We start from the raw sequence: 24,587 nt of genomic DNA on the forward strand, positions 1-24,587 counted from the left end.
GGGAGGGACAAGGCAGGAACATTAAACAGAAGGAACCACATGCCTGAAGTACCCTTTCTCCCCAAACACAGCCTCGAGGAAGCAAAAGTGTCAAATTTGTAAATTTTTGAAAAAGTGTGAAGCGAAGACCAAGTCGCAGCCTTGCAAATCTGTTCAACAGAGGCCTCATTTTTAAAGGCCCAGGTGGAGCCACAGCTCTAGTAGAATGAGCTGTAATCCTTACAGGATGGCTGCTGTCCAGCAGTCTCATAGCTAATCGTATTATGCTACGAATCCAAAAAGAGAGAGAGGGTAGCCGAAGCCTTTTGACCTCTCCTCTGTCCAGAGTAACGACAAACAGGGAAGAAGTTTGACAAAAATCCTTAGTTATAGCAACCAAATTTTCACAGTAAATGTTATTAGTTAGCAAAGGATTGCAGCCCACCAGCAAATGGAATGATCAACCCCTTAGTACCCCAAAACGGATAACAATTATATAATTAACGTTTTTCCTCACAGTCAATACACTAGTCACAGGACTACTGTGACTGATTACCTCCCTCAAAATGGATTTTGAAGACCCCTGAGCTCTCTAGAGACGATCTGGATCATGGAGGATGAAGTAGACAGATTGTGACTGAATTTTTACTGCGCAAAAAAGCGCCTAAAATAGGCCCCACCCACTCATATTACAACAGTGGGGAAGCTCAGAAACTGTTTCTATGCAGAAAACAAAATGGCCATGTGTTAAAAATCAAGCCCCACTAAGTTTTATCACCAAGTACCTCACAAAAAACGATTAACATGCAGTAAACGTTTTAAACATACATTTGAAAGTTATGTATTATTATTAATAAGCTGCTACCAGTCGCTTTTACTGCAGTTAAGGCTCATACATTATTTCAGTATTAACAGTATTTTCAGAGTCAATTCCATTCCTTAGAAATACATTCAGTGCACACACACACACACACACACACTTCAGCCTAATACCAGTCGCTATCACTGCATTTAAGGCTGAACTTAACTTTACAATGGCATCAGCAGTATTTTCCTCAGTCCAGTTCCATTCCTCAGAAAATAATTACTGCACATACCTATTTGTTGCAGGGGGGCCCTGCATGCTATTCCCTTCTCTGAAGTTACCTCACTTTTCCTCAGATGAGAAACAGCTAGTGGGTCTTAGTTACGTCTGCTAAGGCCATAGAAAAAAACCCAGGCAGATTCTTCTTCTAATGCTGCCTGAGAATAAAAGCACACTCCGGTGCCATTTAAAAATAACAAACTTTTGATTGTAGAAATAAAACTAAGTTAAAAAACACCACAGATCTCTCACAGCTTCCTATCTGTTAAGCTGCAAGAGAATGACTGAGTATGACAGGTGAGGCGAGGAGCTATATAGCAAGCTCTGCTGGGTAATTCTCTTGCAGTTTCCTGTTAGGAAGAGAAATATTCCATAAGTAATGGATGACCCGTGGACTGACTACACTTAACAGGAGAAATGAGGGTCCCTGAATCAATGATTGGTAAGTCTGCCACCAAATTAGAGATTGTCTTGTCTTGAAATCTACAGAGATCTTCTGAGTCAGGTTGTTGCAATCTCCTTTCCATTGTTGCAACATTTGATGCTGCAAAGGATGTAAAGGAAATCTGGCAAAATGTATGACTTCTAAAACTGATACCATGAGACCAACTACATCCATGCACTGAAGCACTGTAGGAAAAATAGATTGTTGTAAAGGGCACAGGCCTTCTGCAATTTTGAGTAGGCAAACATCTGTGAGAAATATGCTACACTGAAAAACAACCAAGAGCTAGATTAGATTAGTGATGTATAAACTTTAACTGTAAATGTGTTTTAATAATGTCTAATGAGCTAGGAGGGCAGGGGGACTGACATACTTTTTTTGTTTCCTAAACTCTCTAGGCTATCAGTCACTCACTAGGGGCTGTAGCTAAAAAACAAGCTGTGTGGGGAGGAGTTTAAATTATGTCCGTACACAAGCCGATATCAGCACTACAGAAGTCTGCATCCAGAAGATGGGGCCTATCCAAGGCAGTGAAAGTATGGTGCCAAAGATCTGTAGACTAGGGTAGACTAGGGTATTAGTGGGAATGTCCACATTTAACCTGGGGGGGTCTGATGACATCTGCACACTGGGAGAAGATGCCTGCTGAGCTTGTTTCCATCGCCTCTGCCCTGTTTGTAGGTAATCTGAGGATAATGGGTTTCACATTCAATTGACAGGTAGATCAGCAGTTCAAGTTATATCATCAATCCTTGGTGGAGGCAAAAATTGACTAAGAATCATGAGAAAGTGGGAGGGACTTAAGCTGTGTTATGTGAGATGTTTGCCTCCTCCTATAGGACTGGACTTTAACGGCACATGTGATGGCTCGTGGACTCTCACCATCTTATGAAAGAAATAAGCAGACTGAGGGCTCTCCTTAAAGGGACACTGAACCCCAAATTTGTTCTTTTGTGATTCAGAAAGAGCATGCTATTTTAAGCAACTTTCTAATTTACTCATAATATCAATTTTTCTTCTTTCTCTTGCTATCTTTATTTGCATCTAAGTTTTTGGTTCAGTACCCTGGACAGCACCTTGTCTATTGGTTGGTTAATCAATCCACCAATCAGCAAGAACAACCCAGGTTGTTCACCAAAATGGTCTGGCATCTAAACTTACATTCTTGCTTTTCGAATAAAGATACCAAGAGAATGAAGAACATTTGATAATAGGAGTAAATTAGAAAGTTGCTCAAAATTGCTGCTCTATCTGAATCACAAAAGAAAAACATTTGGGTTCAGTGTCCCTTTAAGGGATGCAACTTACTAGATAACTCAAGGAAACTAAATACTAGATTATGTGGGAAACCCAAGGGATTTCCCTTTTGGTTTCAGAAAGGGAGGATTTTAAATCCACCAAAGAAACCCTTAAGAAACTTCTGCCACAGCACAGCAATAACAAATTCAGATTTATAAGCTAATAAAAAAAATGCTGACGTGGTCCAGAGGTTTAGACTAAAAAATTAGAATGGAAAATACTTATATTTGAAGTGGTCTGGTAAAATTGATGGTGCCAAACTTGTTAGCCCTGCAGCTCTGAACTATAGCTTAACAATTCGATGTGTAGGAGTTTTGAGAACAAAAACAAACACTCATATACAATCTGTAAATACATTGGTGTTCAGAATGGCATCTCTAAATGTAGAACATTGAGCCTTGAAGCAGATGGGCTACAGCAGCAGAACATCACACCAACTCCCTCTCTCTCATTAAACACAGAAAGATTAGATTATAACAGGTGATCACCAAAATCTGGATTGGTTAGAATAGGCAGCATCTTTACAACCCTCAATCTCAATTTCTGCTGTGACACAGAAAGAACTTAAACTAAAGCACACAAGTGATGTTGAATAATGGATGATGCCAAAAGGTGCTGGCCCGGCAGCTCTGAACTAAAGCTTACAGAAAATGCTGAAAACAACAAACTATCCAGGGTGTTCTTGAGAACAAAAACACGATATACACTCTTTACCTCAATGGTGGTGCAGACCATGTAAGGTCACAATCAAACCATTTTCAAATGGGAACTTCCTGCCCAAGAATGGTCATAAAACATTTTTATTTCATGATTCAGATAGAGCATACAACTGTAAACATTTTCAATCTACTTCTATTAATCTAATTTTTCTTTGTGCTCTGGTGTATCCTTTATTGAAAAGCATACCTATGAAGGCTGAGGAACTGGGAGCTAGATGTTGATTGTCATTGGCTTAACAGAGTTTTCAGCTAGCTCCCAGTGGTGCATTGCTCCTCATTAAATAATGGATACTAAGAGAATGAGGCAAAATCATAACCAAAGACATAAATTGGAAAGGCTTTTTAAAAATGTATGCTCTATTTGAATCATAAAAGAAAAAACGTTGGGTTTCATGTCCCTTTAAATATGCTATAAAGCTGGTTCTATGGACATAACCTATTACCCAATAGCGTTTACATTCCCAACATCTCAACCTAATATTGCAAAAAGAAGGATATAGTGCAATTAGAGGGTCACAGCATGACTGTGTGGCCAATCATTTTGCTTCTATTCTAACATATGTGCATATACAAACTACATAAGAAAAAGGCCAACTGAACTGGAATATTTGCTTTTAAACTGCAATGAAAAACAATAATTAATTATAAATGAAAATCTGAAATTGTTGGAGTTCCTGAATTAGAGTACGTATTTTTTTCTTCTACAGAAACATTAATTCTATACAAAAAACCTTCCTAGCAATATGTTCGAATCCTTATTTTAGTCCACAGAGAAACAGCCCTACAGGGATATTTTTAAACATCTGGCCCTAATAGTATTGTATGCATGACAGGCTTAAAGGATCATGAAACCACTAAATGGTCTCATGACTCTCTAATTTGCTTTGAATGCTTGGTATTCAATTGTTAAAAGGCATACCTAGGAGAAGCAATGCACTACTAGGAGGAGCTAGTACAAAATACATGTAAAATGGAAAGTTGTTTTTTCCTTAGTAAACATGAATAATGTACACAAATTTAAACACACATCAAAAGCAAAAAACAGAATAAATTAAAAGAACAAGTGGACATTTGTGCTTTAAATGAAAATACATACTAATTGAAGGAGCTGCCAATACAAGATGCTCAGGTTGAACACTCCAGGCTTGCTGAGAGTTGACACAGTCCCATGTAGGTTCACTAGCACTTAAATGTGGTCCTTGAGGGCCTTTCACAGAAGAACATCTAATGAGGTATTCTCAACATTACATTCTGTATTTTCCACAGCACTAACATAAAAAAGACATTTTTGATTAGGTTATAGCATTTTTATAAACATATTGCATACTTGCATAGTTAGCCATTCTCTAGAGCAATTGCTTTCCTTTCAGTGAGACCTTTTGTGTTGTCTGTTTATATAATGCTCACACTTGTATAAATATACACTTGTAAATTATTACTGCATGCTTTATACACTTAGACTACATAGTTGGTTTAGAAAAACATAATTTATGTAAGAACTTACCTGATAAATTAATTTCTTTCATATTAGCAAGAGTTCATGAGCTAGTGACGTATGGGATATACATTCCTACCAGGAGGGGCAAAGTTTCCCAAACCTCAAAATGCCTATAAATACACCCCTCACCACACCCACAAATCAGTTTAACGAATAGCCAAGAAGTGGGGTGATAAGAAAAAAGTGCGAAAGCATAAAAAATAAGGAATTGGAATAATTGTGCTTTATACAAAAAAATCATAACCACCACAAAAAGGGCGGGCCTCATGGACTCTTGCTAATATGCAAGAAATGAATTTATCAGGTAAGTTCTTACATAAATTATGTTTTCTTTCATGTAATTAGCAAGAGTCCATGAGCTAGTGACGTATGGGATAATGACTACCCAAGATGTGGATCTTCCACGCAAGAGTCACTAGAGAGGGAGGGATAAAATAAAGACAGCCAATTCCGCTGAAAAATAATCCACACCCAAAACAAAGTTTAAATCTTATAATGAAAAAAACTGAAAATATAAGCAGAAGAATCAAACTGAAACAGCTGCCTGAAGTACTTTTCTACCAAAGACTGCTTCTGAGGAAGAAAACACATCAAAATGATAGAATTTAGTAAAAGTATGCAAAGAAGACCAAGTTGCTGCTTTGCAAATCTGATCAACCGAAGCTTCATTCCTAAATGCCCAGGAATAGAGACTGACCTAGTTGAATGAGCTGTAATCCTTTGAGGCGGAGTTCTACCCGACTCAACATAAGCATGATGAATCAAAGGCTTTAACCACGATGCCAAAGAAATGGCAGAAGCCTTCTGACCTTTCCTAGAACCAGAAAAGATAACAAATAGACTAGAAGTCTTTCGGAAATCTTTAGTAGCTTCAACATAATATTTCAAAGCTCTAACCACATCCAAAGAATGCAACAATGTTTCCTTAGAATTCTTAGGATTAGGACACAATGAAGGAACTACAATCTCTCTACTAATGTTGTTAGAATTCACCACCTTAGGTAAAAATTTAAATGAAGTTCGCAAAACCGCCTTATCCTGATGAAAAATCAGAAAAGGAGACTTACAAAAAAGAGCAGATAATTCGGAAACTCTTCTAGCAGAAGAGATAGCCAAAAACAATAATTTATGCTTACCTGATAAATTTATTTCTCTTGTGGTGTATCCAGTCCACGGATCATTCTCCTTCCCAACAGAAAGCTGCAAGAGGATCACCCACAGCAGAGCTGTCTATATAGCCCCTCCCCTTCCTGCCATCTCCAGTCATTCGACCGAAGACAAGCAAGAGAAAGGAGAAACCATAGGGTGCAGTGGTGACTGTAGATTAAAAATAAAATATACCTGCCTTAAAATGACAGGGCGGGCTGTGGACTGGATACACCACAAGAGAAATAAATTTATCAGGTAAGCATAAATTATGTTTTCTCTTGTAAGGTGTATCCAGTCCACGGATCATCCATTACTTGTGGGATACCAATACCAAAGCTAAAGTACACGGATGAAGGGAGGGACAAGGCAGGTACTTAAACGGAAGGTACCACTGCCTGTAAAAATAGCCTCCGAAGAAGCAAAAGTATCAAATTTATAAAACTTTGAAAAAGTATGAAGCGAAGACCAAGTCGCCGCCTTGCAAATCTATTCAACAGAAGCCTCATTTTTAAAAGCCCATGTGGAAGCCACAGCTCTAGTAGAATGAGCTGTAATCCTTTCAGGAGGCTGCTGGCCAGCAGTCTCATAAGCTAAGCGTATTATACTTCTCAGCCAAAAAGAAAGACAAATCGCCTAAGCCTTTTTGCCTCTCCTCTGTCCAGAGTAGACAACAAACAAAGCAGATGTTTGACGAAAATCTTTAGTAGCTTGTAAATAAAACTTTAAAACACGAACCACGTCAAGATTGTGTAATAGACGTTCCTTCTTTGAAGAAGGATTAGGACACAATGACGGAACAACATTCTCCTGATTGATATTCTTATTAGATACCACCTTAGGTAAAAACCCAGGTTTAGTACGCAAGACTACCTTATCTGCATGGAAGATCAGATAAGGGGAATCAAACTGTAAGGCAGATAACTCGGAAACTCTACGAGCTGAGGAAATAGCTACCAAAAACAAAATTTTCCAAGATAAAATCTTGATATCTATGGAATGAAGAGGTTCAAACGGAACTCCTTGGAGAACTTTAAGAACCAAATTTAAACTCCATGGCGGAACAACTGGTTTAAACACAGGCTTGATTCTAACTAAAGCCTGACAAAACGTCTGGAGCATCCGCCAGACGCTTGTGCAAAAGAATAGACAGAGCCGAAATCTGTCCCTTTAAGGAACTAGCTGATAATCCCTTATCCAATCCTTCTTGGAGAAAAGATAATATCCTGGGAATCCTGACTTTACTCCATGAGGAACCCTTGGATTCACACCAATAAAGATATTTACGCCATATCTTATGATAGATTTTCCTGGTGACAGGCTTTCGTGCCTGAATTAAGGTATCAATGACTGACTTGGAGAAGCCACGCTTTGATAAAATCAAGCGTTCAATCTCCAGGCAGTCAGTCTCAGAGAAATTAGATTTGGATGGTTGAAAGGACCCTGAAGTAGAAGGTCCTGTCTCAGAGGCAGAGTCCATGGTGGAAGGGATGACATGTCCACCAGATCTGCATACCAAGTCCTGCGTGGCCACGCAGGTGCTATCAAAATCACTGATGCTCTCTCCTGCTTGATCTTGGCAATCAGACGAGGGAGCAGAGGAAACGGTGGAAACACATAAGCCAGGTTGAAGGACCAAGGCGCTGCTAGAGCATCTATCAGCGTTGCCTTGGGGTCCCTGGACCTGGATCCGTAACAAGGAAGTTTGGCGTTCTGGCGAGACGCCATGAGATCCAGTTCTGGTTCGACCCAACGTTGAACCAATTGTGCAAATACCTCCTGGTGGAGTTCCCACTCCCCCAGATGAAAAGTCTGTCGACTTAGAAAATCCGAATCCCAGTTCTCTACACCTGGGATATGGATAGCTGATAGGTGGCAAGAGTGAATCTCTGAGGGAGAGAAAGTGTGATGGCACTACTAAAGTGAAGAGGGATGGGCTAGTAATAATCAAAGAAATAGCCTTATATTTATTATTTGATGCCCTTGGGTGCTGTGTACTTGAACACAATGCAGAGTTAGTGACCAAGTAGTCAACAAAAAGTGTACACTTGAAAGCACTCACCCCCTCATGAGTTCATAGAGGTGTGGCGTGTTGTGTGTGAAAAAATTGACACATTAAAAACATAAACACTTTAATAGAACTTTATTAAAAACTGGGTGTATTTAAAAACACTAGAGAACTAATAGGTAGTATTGTATAATTAGTCTGAGATACTCTGACCTTGTTAGTAATATTTGTTGATCAGTCAGTTATTGCAATATGATTGGCGTCTCAGATTTGTAGAATGAACCAGATAATGAAGGAGTTATACTTGTGGTTGAGCACTAAATTTAATTATATTAACCCAATAAATAATTGTGTATGGTTAATAAAGTGCTACTACTTACTGTATGATAACTCTTATTCTAGTTCTATTAGCAAGTAACCGCTGCTCTTAGGTCAAATCTAAGTCAAATTATAAGAATAGGTGTGTAACACCATATAATGGTATACCAGACATTGACTACCCCTTTAAACGGATATTTGTATATCGTCTAATGACTTAGTTTAGTTATTATTAAAGTTTGTAACGTTCCTCAATAATAGCAAATTGCAAAGTTATGTCAATATGTTGAGTGTATGGGGAAAACAGATTTTCTCAAGTGCATTTACCTCTCTGATATAAAAAGTGCTGCTGGGCAGCTTGATGCTCAAAGGACTAATAGTTGTAATAGTGATCACAGTTAGTAGTTGCTATCACTATCCTTAGGCTGACTTAATCACAGCCTAGAGGTAATAACCTTATTGTAATAGTGGTTAACTTAATTCCACAGGACTCAATATGATTAAAGGATATTACGCTAGCAGTAATGATGGTAAATAATGTACACGGAGAACTTAATATCAGTGTAGCGATTCCATATAATATATAAATAGCTGAGCGAATATTTATATAGCAGCAAATATCCTAAATAATTCAAAACATAAATATTCTCTGATCTTTATCATATATTTGTATAAGGATCATTGCATGCTTTGGTGAAATCTCTTACTTAAGCACTATATTGATATAATTCTGCTTTACCGATATCATTTACCGCAATAGCGGTCTGTCAAGCACTGGTTAAAAACAGAATTTATGTTTACCTGATAAATTACTTTCTCCAACGGTGTGTCCGGTCCACGGCGTCATCCTTACTTGTGGGATATTCTCTTCCCCAACAGGAAATGGCAAAGAGCCCAGCAAAGCTGGTCACATGATCCCTCCTAGGCTCCGCCTACCCCAGTCATTCGACCGACGTAAAGGAGGAATATTTGCATAGGAGAAACCATATGTTACCGTGGTGACTGTAGTTAAAGAAAATAAATTATCAGACCTGATTAAAAAAACCAGGGCGGGCCGTGGACCGGACACACCGTTGGAGAAAGTAATTTATCAGGTAAACATAAATTCTGTTTTCTCCAACATAGGTGTGTCCGGTCCACGGCGTCATCCTTACTTGTGGGAACCAATACCAAAGCTTTAGGACACGGATGAAGGGAGGGAGCAAATCAGGTCACCTAAATGGAAGGCACCACGGCTTGCAAACCTTTCTCCCAAAAATAGCCTCAGAAGAAGCAAAAGTATCAAATTTGTAAAACTTAGAAAAAGTGTGCAGTGAAGACCAAGTCGCTGCCTTACATATCTGATCAACAGAAGCCTCGCTCTTGAAGGCCCATGTGGAAGCCACAGCCCTAGTGGAGTGAGCTGTGATTCTTTCAGGAGGCTGCCGTCCGGCAGTCTCATAAGCCAATCGGATAATGCTTTTAATCCAGAAGGAGAGAGAGGTAGAAGTTGCTTTTTGACCTCTCCGTTTACCAGAATAAACAACAAACAAAGCCAAAGGTTGTCTGAAAACCTTAGTAGCTGCTAAGTAAAATTTGAGAGCACGAACTACATCCAAGTTGTGCAACACAGTTAAACACTAAAAAACTCTAAGCCATCTCCGTGGAGATGTTGCCTGTACAACGGCAAAGAGAATGACTGGGGTAGGCGGAGCCTAGGAGGGATCATGTGACCAGCTTTGCTGGGCTCTTTGCCATTTCCTGTTGGGAAGAGAATATCCCACAAGTAAGGATGACGCCGTGGACCGGACACACCTATGTTGGAGAAACAGGGTGTTTTGCTTGTGAGTTGTGGATAGCGTTAAGGATAAATCATTATTTCACAAATAATATCCGGTGACAATAACTTTTAATCTTAATCCTATTTATACACTGCCAAGTAGTTAAATAATAATAGGCATTGAGATCCCCAATATAGTTATGTATGTAAATTATAACAGTATATTACAGACTTATATCGCAACGATGTTGCTGTTACAACCTATAGCGCAACAGTGTTGCTATTAGATAATGGGTTCATTAATAATAAGGCAGACCAGAGAGAGCAGCGGTAACAACTGTGACCGCTCTAAGAGACGTCAAGTCTCAATGTATGGAGTGTTACTCCTGAGATCATATGGCTAACTGGCTAATCTGAATATACGTTTAATCGTCAGCTCAGATATCAGAAATTACATAGCTAAAAGTTCATCTAGACTCTAAAATAGAGGGGACCCAATTCCCCCCTTCTCTTGACATGTTTCGCCGGGTGAACCGGCTTTTTCGAAGGCCTTCGAAAAAGCCGGTTCACCCGGCGAAACATGTCAGGAGAAGGGGGAATTGGGTCCCCTCTATTTTAGAGTCTAGATGAACTTTTAGCTATGTAATTTCTGATATCTGAGCTGACGATTAATCTTACAGGATATTATTAGTGATTCCTTAAAGGGATATGGACTTTACCTTCTCCCTTATATACCTCCTATTACTAGTAATGGAGATGTACCAACACCAACTCTAAACCTCACTAATGTGTGCTTACCTATAATTAAAAATTTGTTTTAAGAATTTAAAATTTGAAAAAAATATATATATGCTGGTGAAACCCTAAAATTTTAAATTTATATTTATAAATATAAAAATACTGACTAAAATTAATATATAAATTTAAATAGTTGCTACTTATTAATTTACTTTGTTCTCTTTGGAGTAGTTATTACTTATAAGAGTGTACCTATAATTATTACTTAATAAATTGTTAAAATCAAATCATGAATGCTTGAAGATCCAAATCTATGTTTAGCCCTTTTGGAACCAAGCAGTCTAACAGTTGAATCCATTTCGTTTCTCTTTTTCTTAATTCTGTTAATCTTTGATGGGGATTGGCAGTCACAGATACTGTTTCTAAGATACTGATTTTGAGACTACTGGGGTCTTTGTTATGGAACTCACGGAAGTGATCAGACACACTATGTGTCTTTAGACCTTGTTCTATGTTGTAAATATGTTCATAGCATCTACGTTTCACTTTCCTTTTTGTTCTTCCTACATAGACACACCCACATTTACAAGTTAGGCTGTAAACCACATATGTTGATTGACAGGTGCCTCTTGATTTGATGGGAAATGATTTCAAATTACTTGTGTCTTTAATGGAATCCCTATTCCAGATCAAGGGGCACATGCAACAGTTTTTACGGCCACATTTGAAGGTCCCCGGTTTCCCTTTTGCCCAATGGTCTAATGTTCTCTGGCTACCTTGTCTATTCTGATCTAACATCGGCAATTTAGAGGGGGCTAGTATATTTTTAAGGCTCCTATTTTTCTTAAAATATAAAAATATAGGAGCCTTAAAAATATACTAGCCCCCTCTAAATTGCCGATGTTAGATCAGAATAGACAAGGTAGCCAGAGAACATTAGACCATTGGGCAAAAGGGAAACCGGGGACCTTCAAATGTGGCCGTAAAAACTGTTGCATGTGCCCCTTGATCTGGAATAGGGATTCCATTAAAGACACAAGTAATTTGAAATCATTTCCCATCAAATCAAGAGGCACCTGTCAATCAACATATGTGGTTTACAGCCTAACTTGTAAATGTGGGTGTGTCTATGTAGGAAGAACAAAAAGGAAAGTGAAACGTAGATGCTATGAACATATTTACAACATAGAACAAGGTCTAAAGACACATAGTGTGTCTGATCACTTCCGTGAGTTCCATAACAAAGACCCCAGTAGTCTCAAAATCAGTATCTTAGAAACAGTATCTGTGACTGCCAATCCCCATCAAAGATTAACAGAATTAAGAAAAAGAGAAACGAAATGGATTCAACTGTTAGACTGCTTGGTTCCAAAAGGGCTAAACATAGATTTGGATCTTCAAGCATTCATGATTTGATTTTAACAATTTATTAAGTAATAATTATAGGTACACTCTTATAAGTAATAACTACTCCAAAGAGAACAAAGTAAATTAATAAGTAGCAACTATTTAAATTTATATATTAATTTTAGTCAGTATTTTTATATTTATAAATATAAATTTAAAATTTTAGGGTTTCACCAGCATATATATATATTTTTCAAATTTTTAAATTCTTAAAACAAATTTTTAATTATAGGTAAGCACACATTAGTGAGGTTTAGAGTTGGTGTTGGTACATCTCCATTACTAGTAATAGGAGGTATATAAGGGAGAAGGTAAAGTCCATATCCCTTTAAGGAATCACTAATAATATCCCTGTAAGAAATACTAGCAGAGGTTGTAGTAAGCAAGAACCTTACAAAGTGCTATTCGAAAGCACAATATAATGTTATGTTCGTATATTTTAGAATATTATATGATGTTGTTGTTGTTTTGTATTATTCAGTTGTATTGCAATATTCAATTTGTGTAAGGTGGTGTTTTAAATTCTAATCAGAATATCAACATCGGCGACTCCTATCTGACGTACCGCATTCGAGACACATTGTTTGTTGGTGGGTGTGTCGGATCGGAGTCTACGATTGGTCTAGAGTTCAACCAATGGAAATACAGCTGGACGTTTAAGAAGAGGATCCCCGCGAAAGAAGTTACCATACCCTGAGTCTTGAGAAAGTCCCGACTAAGGAGGACGAAACGCGTAGACGTTAATAGGGACACTGTTGATGGACATTCACATTCAGTTGTTCTTACAAGTACTTGCTTATCTGTCACCATTTGGGTTATTGACATCTGATCCTGGGGATTTCACGGAGACGCCATAACTGATCCCAGTGTGAGGAGCTAACAGAGAAACTGTGATCCAGCGGACTGTTAATACCTAAAGGCTTGAATATTGCCAACTTCTTGTAAGTGCAATTTGTTTTTTAGCGCATGACATAAAAATAAAAGTTTTACCTTGAGTTGCGGTTGCGCTCTGTTCCTTTTTTGTGTTTACAGCTTCCCGTAGTTTGGGCGCTCTTCAGCGTCTAACGAGCATCAAAGCAGCACCGCTCTCAATAACAGAGACAGGAGGATCTTTATTCTGACATTCGAATATATGTGCAAATCTACCATACTCCTGGGGACATCGAGGTGAGATAGGTAGCATTTGTTATGCTACTTTTTAGTTTGTGTTAAAAGTTATGTGTAATAGTTAGATTGTGTTTTATTTTCACTTTTGAATATTGCGTTACATTTGTCAATTCAATTGATTTTTAATTTTGTTCATATCTGTCAGCCGCTCTGGAATCAATCCAGGATGTAACCCAACTGCTAGCGTGAATTGAAAGCACACGCTAGCACACTGAGAAATATCCAGGACGTGACCCACTCAGGAAGCAGATTAGAAGATAACAAAAATGAATATTGTTCCAGAATGCAGGAAAGCCACAAAGGATAAACCGTCCCTTTAAGTAGTACAAAGAACAAAAAGGAAATGCTCTTACTTGAAGCTTCTGAAAAAGGTCCTTTTTAGCAGGCTTGTAAAACAAAGGAAAAGTTCTCTTTTGCAGCTTGTAAAAGTAAAAGTTCCTTTTAAGCAGGTGTATAACAAACAGAAAGGTAAAGTTCTCTTTTGCAGCTTGTAAAAGTAAATGTCCCTTTTAAACAGGTGTATAACAAACAGAAAGGCAAAGTTCTCTTTTGCAGCTTGTAAAAGTAAATGTCCCCTTTTTAACAGGTTTAGAACAAACAGAATAGCACAGTTTCTTGTACAGCTTGTAAAAGTATAATGTCCCTTTAAGCAGGTTTATAACAAACAGAAAGGCAAAGTTCTCTTTTGCAGCTTGTAAAAGTAAATGTCCCTTTTAAGCAGGTGTATAACAAACAGAAAGGCAAAGTTCTCTTTTGCAGCTTGTAAAAGTAAAATGTCCCTTTAAGCAGGTTTTGTTTATCAAAGAAAAGGTTTAAAGGTAAAGGCAAAAGCAAGGTCAGGCAGGCAGAAGTCGGCATCCAAATATCAGCAAAAGGTATAGGCAAAAGACAAGGTCAGGCAAGCAGAAGTCGGCATCCAAGTATCAGCAAAAGGGTAAAAGCTACAGGCAAGGTCAGGCAGGCAGAAGTCAATATCCAAATATCAGCAAGTAGGGATTAGGCAAGAGGCTTGGTCAGGCAGGCAGAAGTCGGTACACAAAAGAACAAAATTGATATGGTACTCACAATCCAGGGAAACAAACAAACGGGCCCAGATTCAGATCTCCCGCCGTGATTTAAAGGGCAGGAGCGTAACCGTCATCAGAGGGGTGTGAGAGAAAGCGTCATGTTGCTAAGCAACATGACGTCAGACACACAGAGAAGTTCCGGGAGCCGCGGCGACACGGCGATGAACGGAAGCAATCATGACAGCACCCCCTCCTCAAGGACCCCTCCGGGGGACAGGACCAGGTCTATCAGGATGAGTCTTGTGGAAGGTCTTGACCAAAATAGGAGCATTTACTTGATGAGCAGGTTCCCAAGAACGTTCCGTGACTGGATAACCCTTCCAATGAATGAGATAATACAATTTCTTGCCCCGCCACTTGGAATCTAGAATATGGCTGATCTCAAACTCAGGATGTCCATGCACCAATAACGGTGGAGGTTTAGAAAAAGGCTTAGAATACCTGTTAATCATCACAGGTTTTAAAAGAGAAACATGGAATACCGGATGGACTTTGAGAGACTTGGGTAAAGCTACCCGATAAGCAGTGGAACATACCTGACCCAGTATTCGGAAAGGACCCACATATCGTGGTCCCAATTTGTTAGAAGGTTGTTTCAGGCTTAGAAATCGAGAGGAAATCCAAACTTTATCACCAGGGCGATATTTGGGAGCCTTCTTCCGTCGAAGATCCGAAAAGAACTTGTAACGTCTAGAAGTTACAGAAAGAATACGATGTATCTTCTGCCAATGTCGAGTTAATCTTCGGGCTGTAAGATCAGAAGCAGGATTCACTGTGGAGGAAGTATGCAAAGGGAATGTCCTAGGCTGATATCCGTAAGCTGCATGAAAAGGAGAAGTCTGAAGGGAGGAATTGTACCGGGCATTATGAGCCAATTCAGCCAAAGGAAGGTAAGAAGTCCAGTTAGAGTGATAATGATCCACATAATGTCTAAGATAAGTTTCAAGACACTGGTTTACTCTTTCAGTCTGACCATTCGATTGTGGGTGGTGAGAAGTAGAGAGAGATATAGTAGTACCAAAATGTTTACAAAGTGACCTCCAAAATCGAGAAACGAATTGTACCCCTCTATCTGAAACAATATCTAGAGGAAATCCATGGATTCTTACAATATGTAGAATAAAAAGTTCAGAGAGTCTTTTGGCAGATGGTAATCCTGGCAAGGGTACAAAATGAGCCGTCTTAGTGAACCTGTCGACCACCACCCAGATAGTATTGTTCCCAGTGGACAAGGGAAGATCGGTAATAAAGTCCATGGATACATGAGTCCAAGGCTGGTGAGGTATAGGCAATGGTTGGAGTAATCCTGAAGGAAGTTGGCGTGGAGTTTTGTTCATGGCACATTGTGTGCATACTGAGACGTAATCCTTCACATCTTGAGAGAGTGTAGGCCACCAGACATGTTGTTTGAGGTTTCGAGTGGTAATACTGATGCCAGGATGTCCAGAAAGGGGACTATCATGAGCCCAAAATAAAATCTTGGAACGAAGGCGTTCAGGAACAAAGAGTAAACCATCGGGAGGTTTACAGGACAAAGGAAGATGCTCTTGAGCGGACTGTAATTCTTGTAACCAAGAAGTTGTTAACTGGGCAATGACTTCATGAGGTTGGAGAATGGTACCAGACTCAGGAACTGGGGTATCTTGAAATTGTCTGGAAAGTGCGTCTGCTTTAATATTTTTTGAACCAGGTATGTAAGACAAATTATAGTGAAACCGAGAGAAGAATAATGACCAGCGTGCTTGCCTGGAATTTAATCGTTTGGCTGTTTGAAGATACAGAAGGTTCTTATGATCAGTAAGTATTGTAAATGGCAAAGAAGTACCTTCCAGCCAATGTCTCCATTCATCCAATGCCATTTTGATGGCAAGCAACTCTTTATTCCCTACGTCATAGTTAAATTCGGAAGGAGTGAATTTTTTAGAGAAAAAAGCAACAGGATGAATCCTTCCAGTCTCTGGTATTCGTTGAGACAGAACAGCTCCAGCAGCAACAGAGGAAGCATCCACCTCCAGAATAAATTGAAACTCAGGATTTGGATGACGAAGGATAGGAGCTGAGGAAAAAGCTTCTTTGAGAGATTCAAAAGCTTCTATAGCCTCAGACGGCCATACCTTACAGTTTTGTCCTTTTCTTGTGAGAGAAGTAAGAGGAGAAGTAATAGTAGCAAAATTCTTGATGAACTTTCTGTAATAATTGGCGAAGCCTAGGAAACGTTGTAAAGCCTTCAAAGAATCAGGTCTAGGCCAATCCAAAATGGCAGAAAGTTTAGTAGGGTCCATTTCGAATCCAGATGCCGATATTACATAACCCAGAAAGGGTATGGACCTTTGATGGAAAGAACATTTCTCCAGTTTAGCAAACAGATGGAATTCTCTTAGACGTTGAAGTACTTTCTTGACGTGGTGCACATGATCTTGGTGGTTCTGAGAAAAAATTAAGATGTCGTCCAGGTATATGATAACAAAAATATTCAAAAAATCACGAAAGATCTCGTTTACAAAATGCTGGAAAACCGCCGGAGCATTGCATAGCCCGAAGGGCATGACCAAATATTCATAATGCCCAAATCGAGTGTTAAAGGCAGTCTTCCACTCATCTCCTTTGCGTATACGGATCAAGTTGTATGCACCACGTAGGTCGAGTTTGGTGAAAATGGTGGCTCCCTGAAGATAAGTAAAAAGTTCAGGAATAAGGGGCAGAGGATAACTGTTCTTGATGGTAATCTGATTCAATCCACGATAATCAATACAGGGTCTTAATCCGCCATCCTTTTTTCCCACAAAAAAGAAACCAGCCCCTACAGGGGAAGAGGAGGGTCGAATAAATCCTCTAGCCAGATTGTCTTTTATATATTCTTCCAGAGCCATGTTTTCTGGTTTAGAAAGTGGATATGTCTTGCCTCGAGGATAGGCAGCCCCAGGAAGGAGATCAATGGGACAATCAAAAGGGCGATGAGGAGGAAGACGTTCAGCTTCTTTTTTGGAGAAGACATCCACAAAGTCATGGTAATGCATAGGTAAGGATTCCGGAGTTTCAACTGTGAGAGCAATAGTGAGTGGTAACTTAGTAATCTTTTGAAGACATTTAGTCTGGCATGTAGATCCCCAGGAAGTGAGTTCACCGAAAGTCCAAGAAAAAATGGGATTGTGAATCTGGAGCCAGGGTAATCCCAAGATAATGGGAAATTGCGGAGTGGGAATGACATCGAAACAAATTGTCTCAGAATGAAGTATTCCTACGGTGAGGAGTAAGGGTTGAGTAGAAAACTGAATGTATCCAGAACCCAAAGGATCTCCACTGACCGTAGAGACTGAAATGGAATACTCCTTCTTTAGTAAGGGTATAGAATGAGTAGAAACAAATGTAGAGTCAATGAACACACCTCCAGCACCAGAATCAATTAGAGCTTGGGTATAGATCTTCTTATGTCCAATTAGAAGAGTTACTGGAACAAAGAGTTTCTTGTATAGGGAATGACCACTATTTTGGCTTAACTCAGTTCCCTGGACTAGAGTTAAGCCCTGGCTTTTACTGGCCTAGTAGGACAATCCCTTAATAAATGCCCTTTAAGGCCACAGTACAGACATAAGCCAAGAGTCCGTCTTCTCAAGCGTTCAGTCTCAGTTAATTTTATACTTCCTACTTCCATGGGTTCAGCCTGATCAGTAGTAGGAGAGGCTGGAGTGACTGGATTAGAAAAACGAGGAGCTAAACGAAAAGGAGTTCGAGTTGAAGTCCTCTGTGTTCTATCCTTTTCTTGTTGGCGTTCACGAAACCTGGCGTCGAGACTGATACAGAGATTTATTAAGGCTTCTAAGGACTCTGGAAGTTCACGATACACCAATTCATCCTTGAGACGCTCAGAAAGTCCTTTACGGAAAGCGGCTCTGAGTGCTCCCTGATTCCAAGTGGTTTCAGAGGCAAGGGTGCGGAACTCAATTGCATATTGAGAGACTGGTTGATTTCCTTGACGTAAATCCAGGAGAGTAGCTTCAGCAGCGGATGACCTTCCAGGTTTATCGAATACGTTTGAGAATGTAGATAGAAATGTATCAACATCCAACAGTATAGGATCATTCTTTTCTAGCAAAGGTGACACCCAAGCCAAGGCTTTTCCTTTCATTAAGGAAATAAGAAACGTGATTCTAGAAGAGGCAGTAGCAAAGAGAGTAGGGCTATTTCGGAAATGAAGACGGCATTGATTCAGAAAGCCTCTACATTCTTCAGGATTCCCATCATATTTATCCGGAAGAGGTATCCTGGGACTTAGTTGTACCTGAGACTGATTGTTAGGAATCGGAGGAGGTAATGCCTCAATCGGATTTGGATTGGGATTAGGATTGGGAGGTGCGGTAGCAACCAAATTTTGTAATAGAGCAGTAATTTGATCAAGTTTAGTGTCCAGAGACTGCAAGTGAGTGGCATGAGAACCCAAGAGCTGTCCCTGGTGAGCCACGGCCATAGATAATTCAGTGGGGTCCATTTTTATGGCCCGTTTGTAATGTCAGCCGCTTTGGAATCAATCCGGGATGTAACCCAACTGCTAGCGTGAATTGAAAGCACACGCTAGCACACTGAGAAATATCCAGGACGTGACCCACTCAGGAAGCAGATTAGAAGATAACAAAAATGAATATTGTTCCAGAATGCAGGAAAGCCACAAAGGATAAAACGTCCCTTTAAGTAGTACAAAGAACAAAAAGGAAATGCTCTTACTTGAAGCTTCTGAAAAAGGTCCTCTTTAGCAGGCTTGTAAAACAAAGGAAAAGTTCTCTTTTGCAGCTTGTAAAAGTAAAAGTTCCTTTTAAGCAGGTGTATAACAAACAGAAAGGTAAAGTTCTCTTTTGCAGCTTGTAAAAGTAAATGTCCCTTTTAAACAGGTGTATAACAAACAGAAAGGCAAAGTTCTCTTTTGCAGCTTGTAAAAGTAAATGTCCCCTTTTTAACAGGTTTAGAACAAACAGAATAGCACAGTTTCTTGTACAGCTTGTAAAAGTATAATGTCCCTTTAAGCAGGTTTATAACAAACAGAAAGGCAAAGTTCTCTTTTGCAGCTTGTAAAAGTAAATGTCCCTTTTAAGCAGGTGTATAACAAACAGAAAGGCAAAGTTCTCTTTTGCAGCTTGTAAAAGTAAAATGTCCCTTTAAGCAGGTTTTGTTTATCAAAGAAAAGGTTTAAAGGTAAAGGCAAAAGCAAGGTCAGGCAGGCAGAAGTCGGCATCCAAATATCAGCAAAAGGTATAGGCAAAAGACAAGGTCAGGCAAGCAGAAGTCGGCATCCAAGTATCAGCAAAAGGGTAAAAGCTACAGGCAAGGTCAGGCAGGCAGAAGTCAATATCCAAATATCAGCAAGTAGGGATTAGGCAAGAGGCTTGGTCAGGCAGGCAGAAGTCGGTACACAAAAGAACAAAATTGATATGGTACTCACAATCCAGGGAAACAAACAAACGGGCCCAGATTCAGATCTCCCGCCGTGATTTAAAGGGCAGGAGCGTAACCGTCATCTAAGCAACATGACGTCAGACACACAGAGAAGTTCCGGGAGCCGCGGCGACACGGCGATGAACGGAAGCAATCATGACAATATCGACTGTGTTGTTCTAGTGTGTATAAGGAGTGCTTAGCAATTGGCTCACTTAAAACTATATTTCACATTGTGAATTGTTATTGTGTATGCAAATCCTGTAAGCGTTCAAGTGTGTAGAGTACAGCCGGCTGATAATAAGTTACAATAGGCTCTACAGCAGTTGTCAGTTAGCGCAGTGTTAGGGTGATAGTATAAAGTCTGTAATATACTGTTATAATTTACATACATAACTATACTGGGGATCTCAATGCCTATTATTATTTAACTACTTGGCAGTGTATAAATAGGATTAAGATTAAAAGTTATTGTCACCGGATATTATTTGTGAAATAATGATTTATCCTTAACGCTATCCACAACTCACAAGCAAAACACCCTGTTTTAAACAGTGCTTGACAGACCGCTATTGCGGTAAATGATATCGGTAAAGCAGAATTATATCAATATAGTGCTTAAGTAAGTGATTTCACCAAAGCATGCAATGATCCTTATACAAATATACGATAAAGATCAGAGAATATTTATGTTTTGAATTATTTAGGATATTTGCTGCTATATAAATATTCGCTCAGCTATTTATATATTATATGGAATCGCTACACTGATATTAAGTTCTCCGTGTACATTATTTACCATCATTACTGCTAGCGTAATATCCTTTAATCATATTGAGTCCTGTGGAATTAAGTTAACCACTATTACAATAAGGTTATTACCTCTAGGCTGTGATTAAGTCAGCCTAAGGATAGTGATAGCAACTACTAACTGTGATCACTATTACAACTATTAGTCCTTTGAGCATCAAGCTGCCTAGCAGCACTTTTTATATCAGAGAGGTAAATGCACTTGAGAAAATCTGTTTTCCCCATACACTCAACATATTGACATAACTTTGCAATTTGCTATTATTGAGGAACGTTACAACCTTTAATAATAACTAAACTAAGTCATTAGACGATATACAAATATCCGTTTAAAGGGGTAGTCAATGTCTGGTATACCATTATATGGTGTTACACACCTATTCTTATAATTTGACTTAGATTTGACCTAAGAGCAGCGGTTACTTGCTAATAGAACTAGAATAAGAGTTATCATACAGTAAGTAGTAGCACTTTATTAACCATACACAATTATTTATTGGGTTAATATAATTAAATTTAGTGCTCAACCACAAGTATAACTCCTTCATTATCTGGATCATTCTACAAATCTGAGACGCCAATCATATTGCAATAACTGACTGATCAACAAATATTACTAACAAGGTCAGAGTATCTCAGACTAATTATACAATACTACCTATTAGTTCTCTAGTGTTTTTAAATACACCCAGTTTTTAATAAAGTTCTATTAAAGTGTTTATGTTTTTAATGTGTCAATTTTTTCACACACAACACGCCACACCTCTATGAACTCATGAGGGGGTGAGTGCTTTCAAGTGTACTCTTTTTGTTGACTACTTGGTCACTAACTCTGTGAAGAGTGAATCTCTGCCCAACGAATTATCTTTGAAACTTCCAACATCGCTAGGGAACTCCTCGTTCCCCCTTGATGGTTGATGTAAGCCACAGTCGTGATGTTGTCCGACTGAAATCTGATGAACCTCATTGTCGCTAGCTGAGGCCAAGCTTGAAGAGCATTGAATATCGCTCTTAGTTCCAGAATGTTTATTGGGAGGAGGGTCTCCTCCTGAGTCCACGATCCCTGAGCCTTCAGGGAGTTCCAGACTGCCCCCCAGCCTAGAAGGCTGGCATCTGTCGTTACTATTGTCCAATCTGGCCTGCGAAAGGTCATACCTTTGGACAGATGGACCCGAGATAGCCACCAGAGAAGAGAATCCCTGGTCTCTTGATCCAGATTTAGTAGAGGGGACAAATCTGTGTAATCCCCATTCCACCGACTGAGCATGCAGAGTTGCAGCGGTCTGAGATGTAGGCGGGCAAACGGAACTATGTCCATTGCCGCTACCATTAAGCAGATTACTTCCATACACTGAGCCACCGAAGGGCGAAAAGTATAATAAAGAACACGGCAAGAATTTAGAAGTTTTGATAACCTGGTGTCTGTCAGGTAAATCCTAATTTCTACAGAATCTATCAGAGTTCCCAGAAAGGAAACTCCTGTGAGAGGGGATAGAGAACTCTTTTCTTCGTTCACTTTCCACCTGTGCGACCTCAGAAATGCCAGAACTATGTCCGTATGAGATTTAGCAATTTGGAAATTTGACGCCTGTATCAGAATGTCGTCTAAATAAGGGGCCACTGCTATGCCCCGCGGCCTTAGGACCGCCAGACGTGCCCCCAGAACCTTCGTAAAGATTCTTGGAGCTGTAGCTAATCCAAAGGGAAGAGCTACAAACTGGTAATGCCTGTCCAGGAAGGCAAACCTGAGAAACCGATGATGATCTTTGTGTATCGGAATATGAAGATAAGCATCCTTTAAATCCACTGTAGTCATGTATTGACCCTCCTGGATCATAGGTAGGATGGTACGAATAGTCTCCATCTTGAATGATGGGACCCTGAGAAATCTGTTTAGGATCTTGAGATCTAAGATTGGTCTGAAGGTTCCCTCTTTTTTGGGAACCAAAAACAGATTTGAATAGAAGCCTTGTCCCTGCTCCTCCCTTGGAACTGGGTGGATCACTCCCATAACTTGGAGGTCTTGAACACAATGTAAGAATGCCTCTCTCTTTATCTGGTTTGCAGATAATTGTGAAAGGTGAAATCTCCCTTTTGGAGGGGAAGCTTTGAAGTCCAGAAGATATCCCTGGGATATAATTTCCAACGCCCAGGGGTCCTGGATATCTCTTGCCCAAGCCTGGGCAAAGAGAGAAAGTCTGCCCCCTACTAGATCCGTTACCGGATCGGGGGCCAATCCTTCATACTGTCTTAGAGGCAGCAGCAGGCTTTTTGGCCTGCTTACCTTTGTTCCAAGTCTGGTTAGGTCTCCAGACCGACTTGGACTGGGCAAAAGTTCCCTCTTGTTTTGTATTAGAGGAAGTTGATGCCGCGCTCGCCTTAAAGTTTCGAAAGGCACGAAAATTAGTTTGTTTGGCCTTTGATTTAATAGACCTGTCCTGAGGGAGGGCATGACCTTTTCCTCCCGTGATATCAGAAATTATCTCCTTCAAACCAGGCCCGAATAGGGTCTGCCCCTCGAAGGGAATATTAAGAAGCTTAGACTTTGAAGTAACGTCAGCTGACCATGATTTAAGCCATAGCGCCCTACGCGCCTGAATAGCAAAACCAGAATTTTTAGCCGTTAGTTTAGTCAAATGAACAATGGCATCAGAAACAAATGAATTGGCTAGCTTAAGTGCTCTAAGCTTGACAAGTATATCATCCAATGGGGTCTCTACCTGTAAAGCCTCTTCTAGAGACTCAAACCAGAAGGCCGCCGCAGCAGTGACAGGGGCAATGCATGCAAGCGGTTGTAGAAGAAAACCTTGTTGAATAAACATTTTCTTAAGGTAACCCTCTAATTTTTTATCCATTGGATCTAAGAAAGCACAACTGTCCTCAACGGGGATAGTAGTTCGCTTAGCTAGGGTAGAAACTGCTCCCTCCACCTTAGGGACCGTTTGCCATAAGTCCCGTGTGGTGGCATCTATTGGAAACAATTTCTTAAAAATAGGAGGGGGAGAGAACGGTACACCTGGTCTATCCCATTCCTTAGCAATAATTTCTGAAAACCTTTTAGGTATTGGAAAAACATCAGTGAAAACAGGCACTGCATAGTATTTATCCAATCTGCATAATTTCTCTGGCACTGCAATGGTGTCACAGTCATTCAGAGTAGCTAAAACCTCCCTGAGCAACACGCGGAGGTGTTCAAGCTTAAATTTAAATGTTGCTTTATCAGAATCAGGTTAAATCATCTTCCCTGAGTCAGAAACATCACCCACAGAAAGAAGCTCTCCTTCCTCAGCTTCTGCATATTGTGAGGGGGTATCAGACATAGCTGTTAAAGCGTCAGAGTGCTCTGTATTCCTTCTAACCCCAGAGCTGTCTCGCTTTCCTCGTAACCCAGGTAGTCTGGATAATACCGCTGACAGTGTATTATCCATGACTGCCGCCATGTCTTGTAAAGTAAACGCCATGGGTGCGCTAGATGTACCTGGCGCCTCTCGAGCTTGAGTCCCTTGAGCGGGAGTCAAAGGCTCTGACACGTGGGGTGAGTTAGTCGGCATAACTTCCCCCTTGTCAGATTCCTCTGGTGATAAATCTTTTAAAGACAGAATATGGTCTTTATTACTTAAAGTGAAATCAGTACATTTGGTACACATTCTAAGAGAGGGTTCCACCATGGCTTCTAAACATAATGAACAAGGAGTTTCCTCTATGTCAGACATGTTTAA

The 24,587-nt window shown here is 39.8% G+C and overlaps 1 protein-coding gene across 1 annotated transcript in view; it reads right to left on the reverse strand.

Moving 5' to 3' along the window:
- Positions 1-4,644: 4,644 nt before the first annotated feature.
- LOC128644719 (centrosomal protein of 192 kDa) overlaps positions 4,645-24,587 on the reverse strand; it is a 165,632-nt gene continuing 145,689 nt past the window's right edge. Inside the window, exon 9 of the mRNA XM_053697239.1 lies at positions 4,645-4,794. Within this exon, the coding sequence (XP_053553214.1) occupies positions 4,737-4,794 (58 nt within the window). The 3' untranslated portion in view covers positions 4,645-4,736. The remainder of the gene's footprint in view (positions 4,795-24,587) is intronic.

The sequence above is a fragment of the Bombina bombina genome, unplaced genomic scaffold (assembly GCF_027579735.1).
Source record: "Bombina bombina isolate aBomBom1 unplaced genomic scaffold, aBomBom1.pri scaffold_680, whole genome shotgun sequence".
NCBI classification, from domain to species: domain Eukaryota; kingdom Metazoa; phylum Chordata; class Amphibia; order Anura; family Bombinatoridae; genus Bombina; species Bombina bombina.